Below are 17,411 nucleotides of genomic sequence, written 5' to 3' on the forward strand. Positions count from 1 at the left end.
TTAGATAAGGCGCAAGATCTTTATGACCAACTTGTTGGATCAGAGGAAGAGCATAGCAGCAGGGAGGAATTAGAACAGATGAGCCAAGAAGAAGACCAACAGATTGTGAAATGAAAAGACCAGGAGGAAAGAAGTAAGGAAGAAAAAGAACACCAAGAAGAAGAAGGAGTAAGAACAAGGACACAAAGATATACAAGGACTAATAGAAGACTGTGACTGGCATAACAGTAAGAGAATGAAAAATGAACTAAAAGTGTTTTCACTAAATGTTAATGGTCTTAATTCTCCAGTTAAAAGGAAAGAAATATTTACAAAATTAGTGAAACAGGAAATGGATATTGTGTGCCTCCAGGAGGAAGCAAGCCAAAAAATATTTACAATGTAATAAATTGGGGGAATGTTATGTAGCTCTGGTGGAAGAGAAAAAACAGGAGTGGCAGTATACATCAGGAAAGGGATAAAAGCAAAACAAATATATGCAGATACAAAGGGAAGAGTACTGATAATTGAAATAATTCTAGGTCAAAAAAGTCTCCTCCTAGCAGTGATATATGCACCTAATAAAAATAAAAAGGAATTCTATAGAAAAGTTCATGAAAAGGTTATAGAGATCGGAAAAGAAAAAATATGTTTAATTGGCGATTACAATGCAATTGTAGATATAAAGAAAGATTATGCGAATGACCAGAAAAATAAAAAAAAGAATACTCTTCCAAAAACCTTTTTTGAAATGGCAGAGGAACTAAATTTAAAAGACATTTGGAGAACTCTTAACTCAGAAGAAAGTAAATTTACGTTCTACTCTAACCCTCATAAATCCTGGTCAAGGATCGATATGATTTGGATAAATGTAGAATTAGGTAAAGAAATAAAGGCAGTAGAGCTTCAGCCAAATACCTGGGCAGGTCATAATCCCCTTGTAATAATATGGAAAGGGCAAAAAAAGAAGAGAGGAAGATTGTCACTGAATTCACAAACTTTAAAACAAAAGAAATATATTAAATGGATTACAAAAGAATTAGAATTATTCTTTCAGGTCAATAAGAAAAAACATACCTCCTTACAAAACTTATGGGACACAATGAAAGGTGTATATAAGAGGACTAAAATAGCCTATACTGCTAAAAAAATAAGGAGAAAGAGAAAGATTACAATACACTACAGGAGGAGATTAAAGAGTTGGAAGCCCAACTATAAAAGAAGTCCAGGGATGAGCAAATTAAAAGTAAAAGGGCCCTAGCCAAGCACAAATTGAATATACTGGATCAGGAGAAAAATGCAAGAAACCTAAAATTTGTAAAACAAAACCACTTTGAACACACAAAGGGAATGTAGGGAGATAGTTAACATATAGGTTAAAAAAGAAAGAGAGAAGAGAATAATCCAGCAACTACAAGACAAAAATGGAAATTTACAAAGCAATATGGATAAGAAAAAGAAGGTGCACAATTTATTTCACAAAGCTTTACAAACAAGGAGTTGCAATAGAGAAAATAAAGGATTATTTGAAAGGAGAAAACATGTCCCTACTAACAGAAGAGAAAAGAGAAATTAAATAGGGAGATAAAATTAGAAGAACTTAAGGAAGCAGTTCAAAGGCAAAAATCAAACAAGACGGATGGGTTACCAGGGAAATTTAAAAGAACTTAGGTGAACCAATTGAATTGTTATTACTGGAAGTCTGTAATGATATTTTGACAGAAGCTAAGCTACCAGAATCACGGAGAGAAGCATATATCCCCTGATTTTGAAAGAAGGTACAGATGGCACACAAATTAAGAACTATAGGCCAATCTCTCTTTTAAATGATGACTACAAAATATTTATGAACATTATTGCAAAAAGAATGAAGAAATTATTAAAAGAAAATATACATTCGGATCAAAATGGATTCTTACCGATGAGACAAATAAGAAATAATACAAGAATAGTAATTAATATATTGGAGTATTATGAGGCCCACCCAGAAAAATAGGCAGCCCTGGTCTTCTTAGATGCCCAAAAGGCCTTTGATAAGGTAAATTGGCAATTCATGACCCAACAAATAAAAGAAATGAAGTTTGCAGAGAAATTTGAAAATATAACAGAGTCAATCTATTTCACCCAGAAAGCAAGCGTAATATTAAATGGGGAGATTACCAAATCATTTGAAATAATGAAGAGGATACAACAGGGATGTCCACTGTCACCTCTACTCTTTATTTTGACTTTAGATATTTTATTAATAAGAATTAGATCGTCTTTGGGAGTAAGAGGAACTAAAATTAAACAAGAATATAAGGTCTAGGTGTTTGCTGCCGACCTGGTATTCTTCATAAAAGAGCCATTGGAATTGGGACCAATACTAACACAAGAGATAGAAAAATATGGGGAAGTAGCAGACCTCACAATTAATAAGGAGAAAACTAAAGTGCTGGTTAAAAATTTAACAGATAAACAGAAGAGAGAATTAGAGAAGGAAATGGGGCTGTGGATTGCAATGAAGGTCAAATATCTAGGTATTTGGCTAATGGTGAGATGCTCCTCAATAAAAGAAGATAATTACATGATTCTATTCCAACAAATAAAGACGGACCTAGAAGCATGGGGGAAACTACAATTATCGTTGTTAGGAAAAATTGTGACCATTAAGATGAATATCCTACCAAAAATACTTTACTTATTACAAATGATTCCTGTAAAATTGGATAAAAAAGTCTTCACATATTTAAACAAAATAACTATAAAATTTGTCTGGGCAGGTAAAAAAGCATGAATAAAATTAAATGCATTGCAGGACAGCAAGAGTAGAGGTGGCTTTGGACTCCCAGTATGGGAAACTTATTACAAAGCAGCAAGTTTAGTATGGATTAGAGCCATGATGGCAAACCCATGGCATGTGTGCCACAGGTGGCACGCAGAGCCATGGCATGCTAGGCATTGCCCTGTCTGCTCCAGGGCCAGCTGACTTCGGCCTTCATTTTTTGCAGTGTTTTGCCCTCTGGAGGCTTTAGGGAAGCCTCTCGAGCCTAGGGAGGGCGAAAAACAGGTCCATCATGTGCCAAAAGTGGGGGGAGGGGGGTCACATGTGTATGCATGGGGGTTGCACGCATAGAATTATGGGAGTGGGCACACCCGCGCATGACCCCCCTGTGTTCCCCCTGGTTTTGGCATGCAATGGCAAAAAGGTTAGCCAACACTGCTATAGCTTGTTCCGTTAGTCTTACATTGGTATTAACCGTCAGCTGCTTCTTTATTCTCAAAATGACAATCTTTATCTGTTTGCACAGTCACTCTCCTGCACCCTTTTCCTCTTCTCTGTCTGTCCTCTCTTTTCTCCGTTGGAGCACAAATCGCTAATTCCTCAGTACAGAGCACACCGTTCTCTCCCCAGTCTCTGGGAACACTTTTCAATCTTCCCTTCTTGCTTCTTCTGAAACTGCTCCTTTCTCTTCTCCTGCTTGTTGTTCCACTCTCCCTGCCAAGTTGCTGCCCGTTCCTCAATGTATTACCCTTCTGATTAGAGACTCACTCTGCAATTTGGGTGCTCCTCCAAATAAGGCTTTGCCAAATTCCCAATGCTCAAAACTCAGTATACTCCTCTGCTCACACCACCATTATTATACTGTACTTCCTCTTCACTTCCTTCTTCTTTGAATCGGGACATGAAGCCTCCGGTCCGCCATAGAGGCCGGCCTCTTCTGTGTCAGAATTGAGGGGCTCTTCTCAATGTAGCGGAAGACCACACCTCTCCACGCTGCCTCCGAAGATTCCCCTCTCTCTTGCCTGTCCCCCCAGGACAGAATTTTGCCTCGAAAAGCCCACTGATTGTGGAAAACTCAGCACAGGGAACAGTGTGCTGTTCCGCCGCACTGCCACGACACAACGTCACCACCCAAAGACCAAGGGTATCCCTTCCAATGCATTAAATACTGCAATCATCCCCTCTGCAATCTAGACTCCAATATCTTCTTCACTTTATAACGAGTCTCACCCTGAACCCAATTAGCTTTGGAGATACAGTAGGTTGAGGTCTCAATCTAGAACCCACAGCAGGTTTAAACAGACTGCAATGGAAGATGGGATGAATTATTCCCAGTATGTGAGGGAGATTTAGAAGAATGGTTACTGGTTTAATCACTTTCACTATGGGGAAGGGACCTAGGTACTTTGGTCCTGACTTTTTACTTTTCAAACTCAAGGGTATGTACTTGGTAGAGAGATATATGTGATCTCCCACCTGAAAGTGTTTCATATTCTCAGGTAAATATAGGATAGCAAGAAACATACACAATATTTTATCCATTTTGATGCAAATTCAATCCACTTTTTCTTTGAAAGAGAAAAAAGGATTTATTGTAGCTGGCCAGTTAGTGGCAGACTTATCTCAAAACAGGAAACTAAGGTGGCAGTCCTTATGTCAGTATAAATTGTTGATTTTAATAGTTCGGTATTTGTATAATATAATTCTGGAACAAACAGGGAAAGCCATAGTTTTCATTTCTGTAATGTTGGAGAATGAGGCCTTTTGATGATATAGCTTCTGTTTCCCTGTGTAACTGCATAGTCTTGTCTCCCCCCCCCCCATGAGCTGCATAATTAATTATATTGTTCTTATTTCCTTTGTTGGTTTTTGTCCTATGGTTTCTCTTTGTAGATACTCCATGGTGCTCTCCTATCAAGGTAAAATATGGTTATGCAAATTGCAGAAGTCCTATGGAAGGGTATTCCAGAAATGTCTTGGGGACCACATGTGGCATTCATTGTCAGAAAGGTTATGAACTGAATGGTCCTCAACATCTTATTTGCCAATCAAACAAACACTGGTCTGGGAAAGTTTTCTGCAAACGTAAGTGGCTCAAGTTCTTTGCTTCTGATCCTGTTGCTCTTGACTATATATACCATATTTTTCGGAATATAAGATGCTCTGAAGTATAAGATGCACCTAGATTTTGGGGAGGAAAACAAGGGAAAAATATCTACCTCTGCCTCCCAGCTATTTGCCTCCTTGCAACAAACAATACAGACAATATACATTGTTTGTAGTGTTATATTTCAGACTATACTTGTACAGATGCTGTTAAAATTGATGTGCTTTCTGGAAGTATAGTTATTCTCTGCTATTTAAAAGAATAGTACTTTTTAAAACAATTGCACGGGATCTCTTCAGATCAATCATTTATTTTAAAAAGCATCTTCATTTTGTTAAGTTGTCTAGAATAATAATAAAGCAGTCTTTAAAAAATAAGTCTAATAATTTAAACATTCTATAGGCATTTGTAGTTGTTGACTTACCTCCTTGCAGCAAACAGCCTGATTAGTACAAGAAAAAAAATCTGCCTCCCAGTAATGAGCAAACAGCAAGTTTCACTTTCAATTTCTCCCGATCATCAGCTGTTACAGGCTGCAGGGATTGCTATAGCTTATTGAAGCCTCCACAAGCCCCCGTTTGCTGCAAAGAGGTAAATTGCTGGGAGGCAGAGGCCAAAGGGTTGGGACCGGTGAGTGGGTGGAGCTACATTATGTGTATAAGACACACCCAAATTTTCACCCTCTTTTAGGGGGGGAAAAGGTGCATCTTATACTCCGAAAAATTGAATTTTAGTGGGGCTTTTACTAGTTAGTGTTTTAGCAGAATAAAAATTAGTTATGGAATTCTTTGCTCATACAGAAGAAACAGTAACTTTAGCAGTGGAGGTTTTTCTATGCTGGTTAAACAGTTGACAGTGTTCATTTTTATACAACAAAATACTTTTTAAGTCTTCCTAAATATTGCAAAGGGAAGAATTTATGTGGGTTTATTTTCATTGCATTGGCAATAGCTGTAATTCATTTCATTTATGTCCTATATGGTTATATAGGCTGCTTTAAATATATGCACATGTAACTTTAAAGATTTGTTTTAAGGGTAATTAATATAGCTTTTATTTAAAAATATACTGTCTGTCAGCATTCCAAATATCATGCAGAATTAAATCAGAGTCCAAGGCAGAGCTATCCTTAAAGTTCCAATTTAATAAGACAGACATGTTGGAACAACTGTGGAATCCTGAATCTGAAACTTCCTGGGTTCCCACCCAGTTGAAAGTTCAATATCTTGCCCCCACACCCACAAGTTCATCACATAGTCCAATCTTCCTCTGCCATGCTGGCATTTCTACCCATCTAGTTCCAGTTAGGTGCAGAGACAAAGAATGACCTTGGGTTTCTAGAAAGGAATGACAACAACACATTCTACAATTCTACTCCTTACTATTCCCCCTCCCAATTACTACACTAATGAAACAGCATAGAAAAATAATAGAGTGTGTGGCAGGCCAAATATCCTAAAAGGAATATAACTGCAGGCCTGACATTGTCATTTTTAAGTTTTCTATGGGAAAGGAGTTGCAAGAAATACATAGCAATAAATATAAACATCAGTACTAAAAAGACAAGGAAAAACCTCAGACTTCAATAAGAAAAATAAAAGCTATTTTCCCCCTTGCAGTGCTTTTGTAGATTTAGTATTTTGGTCCCCTGTTTCTATTTGTTTCTGACCATCCATGCTGCACGTCATGTAACAGCAAGGCAGCAGTAAAATTATTTCCTGTTCAGAGCTCAGTTTCTTTATGCAAAACAACTGATCTTTTGCTTCTGCATGTTGCAAATATAGAAATATTTCATTTCCACAGAGAATTACGAAGGATGCCTTTCAGAACCCTCAGTATATCTCTGCCCCCATGCTTCAGTTTAATCCAGATATGCTATAGATATAGTCAAGCATAAATAAGCAATCTTCAGGAGTGCCAGAAAAATGAGGAAGTTACCCACTATGAGTGAAGGTAAATAGATCCACTTTGAGAAAACTACCGTATTTTTCAGAGTACAAGAAACATTCCCCCCCCCCAAAAAAGAAGGTGAAAATCTGGGTGCACCTTATACATTGAATACAGCATTTTTGGCTTACCGAAACCCCACCCCTTTGCAAAAATGGACATGCAGAGGGTTAGGGAGGCTTGCAAAGTGCTCCTGGGGGCTGGGGAGGACAAAAATGAGCAAAAAATAGGGTGTTTTTTCTCATTTGTGCTCCCCCAGCACCCAGGAGCGCTTTACAAGCCTCCCAAACCCTCTGCATGCCCTTTTTGTTTTTGCAAAAAACAGCTCATTTCCCCTCCCACCCTGTTCCCAGGAACACTTTACAAGCCTGCCAAAGCTCTGCATGCCCTCTTTTCCCCCCCCAAAAAACGAGACATGCAGAGTGCAAAAAACATTTTTTTATGTACCACTTCAAAATCATGGTACGTCTTATACTCTGGTGCGTCTTATAGTCCGAAAAATACAGTAGATGGATTGTTTAGAAAGTTTAGCAATTTTTCCCATCTGGGGAATTAGGGGAATAAATTGTTGTTGAAAGCTGTTCTCCTGAATTTTAAAGGATCATTATCTCATGTAGTGCCATAATGAAATTCAAGACAATTTATCCAGTGGTGAAATTCAAACTTTTTCCCTACTGGTTCAGTGGCCATGGCTTGGGGGGCATGGTTTGATGGTGGGTCATGTGACTGGATGGGCATGTCCAACTTTTTTTTATTTTTAAAGCATTTTTTAACTACCGGTTCTCCCACTGCAGCCAGACCCACCGTTTGTGAGAAGAGCTGTGAGCATCTCCCTCATCTTGCTTCATCTAATTGCTTGGTTAGAGTTATTTGTGAAGTAACTGCAGTTTAATTATCTGTGGGGGGAGGGGGGATCCTATCAAACATATTTGAAAAGTGCTAGCTTGAAAGGAATCATTTGATCTGAAGAAAAAAATACACCTGCAGGCAGGGCTGATTCCTGCCCCATGCCAAGCAATCAAGCTGATGTATTAAGGATGATTTTGTTAGAATCTCAATCAGAGCAGCTCTGGGCTTGGGGACTCCCCCAGCTGGAGGACGACAATCCCAAGTCAGAGGGTCCAACACTGAGGATGTGGGTCCCCAAGCCTTACCACAATGGGAAGGTGTCCTCAGTAAGGTAAAAAAAAATCAAAATGGCAGGTGCAAATGTGATGAAAGACATCACATTTGTTTTGAGTAAAAGTTTTTTTTATTTTGAAACACACACCAATATCATCAATATCATTGCATGGACAGTGTGGTGTTATGAGCATCGTTCATTTTAGTACAAAACAAATATTAATACAAATAAAAATTACTATTTTAATCAAACAAACATAGTCTAGTGGTGTTATATATATTAATATCAGAAAATATTCCGTCATTTTTCAATTAATCAATATTTACTACATCCTTCTAATAGTCAACACTATTATTAGACATATCTAATATCATCCTTTTTTCAAAATCTAATCTTTTACTTCTTCTCCTTCCTACAAAGCTGATTGTCTCACAGCTGACGGGCAGAACATTTTTTTGCTTTTTGAAGCATTTTTAAACTACCAGTTCTCCTGAGCGGTTAGAGGATGCTAAAAAAAAGTTTATAAAAAGTTCTGAATCAGCTGTGTGACAATGAACTGTGCCACAGATGGAAACTTTTTTTAAACTTATTGAAGTGTTTTTTTGCTGCCAGTTTGGGTGAACCAGTAACATTACTACTGGTTTGGGTGAACCAGCCTGAACCAGTAGCATTTCACCCCGGAATTTATCCTTTGCTTGACAACCAATCAAACTTTGTCTCACACTATGAGGAATAAGACCCTTCAACTTTCCAGTAAGAATTGGAGGGATACAGTAAATTGTGGAAGGAACTATGGCCACAAATTTACTTCACCTCAACCTACAGTACAGATACCTTTACAAGAAATGCATCTGCCTTTGTGGACTGGAAATGATAGAAAATGTTACCCATGTTGTATTCCGCTATAACCTAGCAGTTATGGTACCGCCCCAAGCACCTGATGGAGCCGGATAGGTTCCAGACGGAGCTTGGGCCATTACCTGTAGCCCTGACCCGCGCTCGGTCGGAGGACCTAGCGGCCGCCTGGAATAGGGCGGCGGCTGGGGCCTTGGACCGGGTTGCGCCTTTGCGACCTCTCCTGCGGCAGCGACCCACCCGGGCTCCTTGGTATACCGAGGAGCTGAGGGTGATGAAGCGCCACAGGAGACGTCTAGAGAGCAGGTGGAGGTCCTCACGCTCCGAATCTGATCGAACACAGGTAAGATCCTACTTGCGGACCTACCTTGTGGCATTAAGGGTGGCCAAACGTAGATATTGCGCCACCCTTATTGCGTCCGCGGATAACTGCCCTGCCGCCCTGTTTAGGGTGACCCGCTCCCTCTTGTCACAGAGGACACAGGGGGCACCCTTACAGGGCAGAGCAGAGGAATTTGGGGAATATCTGCAGGACAAAGTCGCTCAGATCCGGAGTGGATGGGCCCCACTCAGTGGACCAGACGGGCCGCCAACAGCGAGTCTTGTGAGACCATCCTGGGAGGAGTTTGATTCTGTTGCCCCCGAGGATTTAGATAGGTTGCGTGGACGGCTGCGACCCACCACATGTTTAATGGACCCGTGTCCCTCCTGGTTGGTACTGGCATCTTGGGAGGTGACCCGAGGCTGGCTTCTGAGCCTGGTGAATGCCTCATTGGGTGAGGGATCCTTACCAACCGCCTTGAAAGAGGCGGTGGTGAGGCCCTTGCTTAAGAGGCCTTCACTCGACCCAATGGAGCTAGCTAATTATCGTCCAGTCTCCAACCTTCCGTTTCTAGCGAAGGTTGTAGAGAATGTGGTGGCGCAGCAGTTTCCACGACACCTTGACGAATCCGAGTATCTAGACTCACGCCAGTCCGGCTTCCGACCCGGGCACAGCACAGAGACAGCCTTGGTCGCGTTGGTTGATGATCTCTGGAGGGCCAGAGATAGAGGTTGTTCCTCTATCCTGGTCCTATTAGACCTCTCGGCGGCTTTTGATACCATCGACCATGGTATCCTATTGCGCCGGTTGGAGGGGATAGGAGTCGGAGGTACCGTTTTGCGGTGGTTTGGCTCCTACCTCTCCGACCGGAGGCAATGTGTGTTGACAGGGGGACAGAGGTCGACCCCGAGGCCACTCACTTGTGGAGTGCCACAGGGGTCGGTCCTCTCGCCTCTCCTGTTCAACACATATGTGAAGCCGCTGGGTGAGATCATCCGTGGTTTTGGGGTTGAGTATCACCTCTACGCTGATGATACTCAGCTGTATATTTCAACTCCAAACCACCCCAACGAGACTGTCGAAGTGATGTCCCGGTGTTTGGAGGCCGTCGGGGTCTGGATGGGGGACAACAGACTTAAACTCAACCCCTGCAAGACTGAGTGGCTGTGGCTACCGGCACCTCGGTTCAGCCAGCTGATCCCATCGCTGGCCATAGGGGGCGAACAATTGCCCCCTGTGGAACGGGCGCGCAATTTGGGCGTCCTCCTTGATGCCCGGCTGTCAATGGATGACCATGTGGCAGCCGTGGCAAGGGGGGCGTTCCACCAGGTTCGCCTGGTGCGCCAATTGCGCCCCCTACTGGACCGGGATGCCCTACGCACGGTCACTCATGCGCTGGTGACGTCCCGCCTGGATTACTGCAACGCTCTCTACATGGGGCTGCCCTTGGGAGACTGCAGTTAGTTCAGAACGCAGCCGCGCGGGCTGTGATGGGGAGTACGAGGTACTCCCATGTAACACCTCTCCTGCGCGAGCTGCACTGGCTGCCTGTGGTTTTCCGGGTGCGTTTCAAGGTGCTGATTACCATCTTTAAAGCGCTCCATGGCACGGGACCTAGTTACTTGCGGGATCGCATCCTCCCACATACATCCCTGCAGCCAATACACTCACACAGGGAGGGACTTCTCCTGGTGCCGTCCACTAGGCAATGCCAGCGGGCGACACCAAGGAGTAGGGCCTTCTCTGTGATGGGCCCAACCCTCTGGAATGACCTCCCCCCCGACATTAGAACCACTTCTGACCTCCGCTCCTTCCGGCAAAAACTGAAGACCCACCTGTTCCGATTAGCAGGCCTGGCATAATTCAACTGTCCCTCCTGGCAAATGTATTATATCTGGTTATTTTAGGGGCTTTTTAATTTACTGTATTTGTTTTTAGGGGTTTGAATTTATTTTATATCTGCTTTGTACAGTTCTTTTAACTACATTTTAACCTCCTCCATGTCAATTGTCAACTGTACATATTTAATTTAATTTTATTGTATCCTGTTATATTTTGTATGAACTGTACACCGCCCCGAGTCCCTTGCGGGAGAGGGGGCGGTCTAGAAGCATTAAATATTATTATTATTAAATATTATGGTTAACCTTTTCGGCACCAAGTACCCAAACTGGAACGTGCATATGTGCATCGGAGCATCAGAAACCCAAAGACCACCCGGCTGGTGTGCATGTGCATGCCGGCCACCCGGTCTTTGGGTTTCCGGCATGTGCATGCTGGTCAACTGGTCTTTGCATGTGCCAGAGCGCTGGAAACCCAAAGACCAGGTGGCTGGCACCAGAAACCAGAAGAGCAGATGGCAATGGCACATGTGTCCACAGAGAGGGGTCTGTGTGCACCTCTGGAACATGTGGCATAGCTTCATGATCACGGCTCTGTAGAAATTAACTACATCACAACCTTTCTGTTGTATCACACAGCCAATCAGACTATTTCTGTGTCTCTGTACTGCTTTCATACAAAAATGATTTTGTTACTCATGATGTTGTAAAATGTAGTGCAGTATACTGTAGAGCCTGATAGGAAGTAATAATCATGTCTTCAATGATTAATGTTGATTTTTCCTTTCAGAAAAACGCTGCCCAACACTTTCTATGCCACCTAATGGAGGATTCAAGTGTGTCGATGGTGCATACTTTAATTCCAGGTGTGAGTATTATTGCTCACCAGGATATCAGTTAAAAGGAGATAGAGTAGTACAATGTATGGATAATAAAGCATGGAGTGGAAGACCAGCTTCTTGTGTTGGTAAGTTGAAAATCATGGTGATACACCATTGCATTTAGAGAGTAGTAAGAGATATACTAATTTAAAATGCAAAAGACCATTAATACAGTTCAGGAGTGAAATCCTCCCGATTCGGCAGGTTCGGCCGGACCAGTAGCGATGATTGTCCTTGGTTCTGCGAACTGGTAGTAAATAAAAAGCTTCTAAGGAAGCTTTTTTCCACTTTTTAAAGCATTTTTGTCTTACCAGTTCAGGTGAATAGGCAAGAAAAAATGCTTTGAAAGGGGGGGGAAGCTTCCAATGATCATGTGGCTCACAACTGATCTGCATGATCAACAGAAGCTTTTTCCCCACTTTTTAAAGCATTTTTTCCCTGCCGCTTCGGACAAATAGGATAAAAGAAGCGGTTTGAAGAGAAAGTTGAAGTGAGATAAATTTGCCAATTTGTGGTCATTATTGATAGTCTAAATTGTGTTTGAGTAGTTGAGGGTGATACTTGTGTGAAAAGGAAGTGTTAGTGTTAGATAAAGAATAATTTTGTGAAAAAATTATTAAACATGACAAGCACTATGAATTTAACTAAAATTGGGACAGGGAAGAGACCAGTCAGCCAGGTGTCATCGGCTACCTCTAGTCCATCCAACCAGAGATCTATAGAAGAGATGGTTCAAAGAGAAAGGTCCAATTCATTTAAAGATCTGCAAGCTATGTTGCAATCAATGCAGGAAGCCATGACAAGGAACCATGATGAAATGAAGAAAGAGATAGGAGAGGTAAGAAATTACACGGGAGAATTTAAAGAAGAAATGCAAAAGATGGATGAAAAATTTGAAACTTTTCAACAACAGATTACCAAAAACAAACAGAAACTCCAAGAGATGGAAGAAAGAATGGAGAAAGAAGAAAAAAGAGTGGATGAAAAAGTGACAAGTTAATTCAGGCAAATAGAGAATTAGAAACTACAGTTATCTTTTTGGAATCTAAGAAGGCTGCACATTATTTATGATTCCAGAATATAAGAGAAGAGAAAGGAGATGATTACCAGATATTATGACAGAGTTAATAGAGAAGGCATTAGGAACAGAGAAGGAGGAGATGCTGACAGAAATAGATGAGACTTACAGAATTTACATGAATTATGCAAGGAGGTACGTGTCAGATTTGTGAAAAAATCGATCTGAGATGAAGTGCTCCATAGGACAAGAGACGAACCAATAGAATATAGAAGGAAGAATCTAGTAGTCCTCAGGTCCCAAGAAGAGCCAGAGAGTTGTGAAGGCCTTATCAATTTCTAACATCAATGTTGACTAAATATAACATCACCTTTAGATGGTTGACACTGGAAGGTATAATGGTCTTATGGCAAGAAAAGAGATATAGAGTGGATACTTTGGATAAAGTGGAGGAATTTTACAGTCAACATTTTGGTAATGAGGAAGAACTAGAAGAGATGGAAGAAATAGAAAAAAGAGACCTAAGAACATCTGTGGAAGAAAGGGAACCACAACCACACATGAGGTAAAAAGACAAAAGAGAATGACCAGGGAATAAAGGGGAAAGACTTAAAGAACCAAGAGAGATTAGAGCAACAAGGAGTATAAGACCTATATATAGGTAGAGGAATGCAAGAAGAGCTTAATATTTTATCACTGAACACCAACGGAATGAATTCTCCTTCAAAAAGGAAGAAGACATTTAATAAATTACAAAGATTGAAGCTAGATATAATAGCACTTTGAGAAGTCCATATAAAAGAACAACATAAACAACTACTGGAACATCCCAAATTGGGAAAACAATTAGTATCATTAATACAACAAAAGAAGAGAGGAGTAGTGTTATACATTAAGAAGACAATTCTCGCTAAGCAAATCTATAAGGATCAGGGATTCTGGTTGCGGAAATAATATTAAATCAAAAATAGGTTTTATTAGTAAAAAAATATGCTGCAAATGGGGGACAAGAACAATTTTACAAAAAGTTACATAATACTATCTGTGGCATAGAGTGTGACAACTTCTGTATTTTAGGAGATTTTAACACAATAATAGATTTAAAAAAAATAGAATTAAAAGCAACAGAACAAAAAAGGGAATTAGAAGAATTCTACCTAGAACCTTTTTTTAAATGGTAGATGAGCTAAATATACAGAATATCTGGAGAGAGAGAAATCAAGGGAGGAATCAATACACATTCTATTCCAGTAGACATCAGTCCTGGTCTAGAATTGATATGGTATGGATGTCAATGGAATTAAACCCTGAAGTGAAGGAATTAGAAATAGATACAAATATCTGGGCAGATCATAACCCAATGAGAGTTAGTTGGAGAGGACAAAAGAAAACAGTAAGATGGACTCTAAATAGATCAATTTTAAAGGATGAAGAGTTCAGACTGATGATGGAAAAACAAATGGAACAAGAAAGAAGATACACCCCTACAAAATCTATGGGACACTGTGAAAGCATATATGAGGGGAGTTGCTATATCATACACAGCAAATAAAAATAAAAGGAAGAAGCAACGCCAGAAGGACTTAGAAGAAGAATAAAGAAAACCTGAGGTAGAGCTTCAAAAGGAATCTCAAAAAAGAAATCTAAAACAACAAATGGACTTAACTAAACATAAACTGAACATTCTCAAAAAGGAGGAGTTGGCACAACACATAAAGATAACTAATCAAAACTTCTTTGAGAATGTAAATAAACCAGGGAGGTGGCTAGCTTATAAATTGAAGAAGCAGATAGAAAAAAGATGGATCAATAAATTGCAAAACAAAGATGGAAGTATATGTCATCAAAATGAGGGGGAAAAGAATATAATCCAGGAGTTCTATAAGGAACTAAACAATGATAATGATAATTATATAGAAGAAAAAGCACTACAATGTTTAGAGCCGTGTTGCCCAAAGTACCAGAGGAAACAAAAAGTATGTTAAATAAAGAAATAAAGATGCCAGAACTAATAGAGGCAATAAATACAAAAGAATAATAAAACTCTGAGCCCCGACGGGTTACCAACAGAAATATAAAAAGAATTACAAGACACACTTGGACAAACTTTACTTCAAGTATACAATGTAGTGTTAAGAGAAGCGAAGATACCACCATCATAGTTGGAAGCTAACATCATGTTGATTCTGGAAGAGGATGCTCACTTAACATTAATCAAAAATTATAGGCCTATTTCTCTGTTGAATATGGATTATAAAATATTTATATCAATAATAGCTGAATGATTAAAAAGGTTTCTGAATGAGTTTATACATGTTGATCAAATTGTTTTCTGCCCAAAGGCCAAATAAGGAATAACATGAGAACAATATTAGATATACTAGAATACTATGAAAAACACAGTGAGAAGGTTCCAAATAGCATCCTCTATGAAATAATAGCTCGAGGCAAGAAGTTTCTCAAAACACCAATTTATTAGAACAGACATGTTGGCACATCTGCGAAAACCCAAATTTGAAAGCTTCCAGGTTTCCCCCATCCAGTTGAAAGTTCAAGACCCTGTCCCAACACCCACAAGTCCATCAAATGGTCTAATCAGTTACTGCCATGGATGAAGATTCCTCCCATCCACATCCATCCAGGTGCGGGGATAAGGTGCCTTTTACTTTCTGAGAAGGAATGTTATTATGGATACACATCTCCCAAGTTCCATACCATTCCCCCTCCCAGTTTCCAATAGTAACTATGTTTGAATATGTGGCAGACTTGAGACCCTATCCCCTGATGGCTTCCAAGCCTGGCAAAGGAATAACATGAGAACAATATTAAATATACTAGAATACTATGAAAAACACAGCGAGAAGCAAGTGGTATAGCGCTCAAAGAGGCTAATTATACTAAACTAACAAAACAAATAAAGGTAGATTTAGAGAGATGGAAAAACTTGCAACTCTCCTTTATGGGCAGAATAGTGGCAATTAAAATGAATATCTTTCCAAAGATAGTCTTTTTATTTCAAAATATACCTATACAATTAGAGAAAAAATATTTTGGAAATTTGAATAAAATAATGTATAAATTTATAGGGCAAGGAAAGAAACCATGAATCAAATTGAAATTACTGCAAGAATCTAAGGAAAGAAGAGGATTTGGTCTGCCTGATTGAGAACTGCTACCAAGCTGCAACCATCACCTGGGTTAAAGAGTGGACAACTTTAAGGAATAAGAGATTATTAACACTAGAGGGCCATGATATGTAACTAGGATGGCATGCATTTCTAGGGTATGGAAGACACATGGCACATCAATATTTTCAAAGGAACAATATTCGTCATGCTCTACTGGTAGTATGGAATAAAATCAAACAATAGAATTAAAGAAAAATACTGGTCTGGCTCTCCACTCAAAAGCGCTGGTACACCCAAATCTCATCAACTTGGGAAAAATTGTATCATATAAGGATATACTAAACGAAAAAAGGGAATTGAAAACTAGACTAGAATTAAAAGAACCAGGGGTGGAATTGGAGTGGTGGTCATACCTACAAATTCAATTAACGTTACACGAAGGATGTGAAAATGTGGGGTATTAGTAGTGGTTTAATGACATTAGACAAATTTTTATTGGGGACAGATGAGAAATTGCTAAAGATAGTTTATAAATACCCATTAGATTACAAAATGGAGGAAGAACAATTCAAAGAGTCAATGGTGGTATCGGCCAAACATTTTGGGTATCGTATTGAATTGGAAAAATGCCAAAAACTTTGGGAAAGAAATAGGAAATTACTGCATCTTCATTCAAAGTTCTCTAATTTCTCTAAAACACCATGTCCCATATTTTTTGCACTATCACAATCCCATCACCTATGTTTACATGTTCCAACCTCTTTCTTGCATCTCCAACAAATATTTGTATATTTACCATCTATTAGATTTAATTTATGTGGTGTTAGGTACCACATCCAATCACTTTATATCCATTTTCCTCAACTCTAACTGACATATTCTTATATATTATTCTGTTCCAAATATTTTCCAATAATTATCATTTATTTCTCCAAAATCTGATTCCCAAATTAATTTTAAACCTTTTGACTGAACCTCTACTCTAATCCAGTTAATATTCTATATATTTTCCCAATTCTTCCTTTCCTTGTGTATTCTTCATTGACCTCAAATTCTTTTATAATCCATTTCTCTAATTGTATTAAACTCAACCAGTTTAATTTAATATTTGCTAAAACATACTTTAGTTGTGTTGTATTCTTTATCTTCTTCTTCCAGTCTTCCCATTTATATATCTGATTTTCTTTTAGTTTACTAATCCATTCAATTCAATCTTAGGGAATTTCTCCATTTGTTAAAGGAGAAATTCCTGGCATTAGCCAATATCTCCATTTGCTCCATAATTCTATCAAATTTTTTAAAAAGGGATTTTGAATCCTCCTAGCAATTTTTTAGTATCCTTTTTAAACCAATATGTGTCTTATAGGATCACCCATTTCCCTTAATTGTTTCAACTATATCCCTCCATATTAAATCTCTAGTTACTACTATAATATCTGGGACACC

General features: G+C 39.4%; 1 protein-coding gene across 2 annotated transcripts in view; it reads left to right on the forward strand.

The window, feature by feature from the left end:
* Positions 1-17,411, forward strand: part of SRPX (sushi repeat containing protein X-linked) — a 124,216-nt gene that overhangs the window by 73,306 nt on the left and 33,499 nt on the right. For both annotated transcript variants that reach the window (XM_081952844.1, XM_081952845.1), the window contains 2 exons: positions 4,637-4,828; positions 11,729-11,905. In XM_081952844.1, the coding sequence (XP_081808970.1) occupies positions 4,637-4,828; positions 11,729-11,905 (369 nt within the window). The remainder of the gene's footprint in view (positions 1-4,636; positions 4,829-11,728; positions 11,906-17,411) is intronic.

Source organism: Natrix helvetica (assembly GCF_964273705.1).
Source record: "Natrix helvetica genome assembly, chromosome: 4".
Lineage (NCBI taxonomy): Eukaryota > Metazoa > Chordata > Lepidosauria > Squamata > Natricidae > Natrix > Natrix helvetica.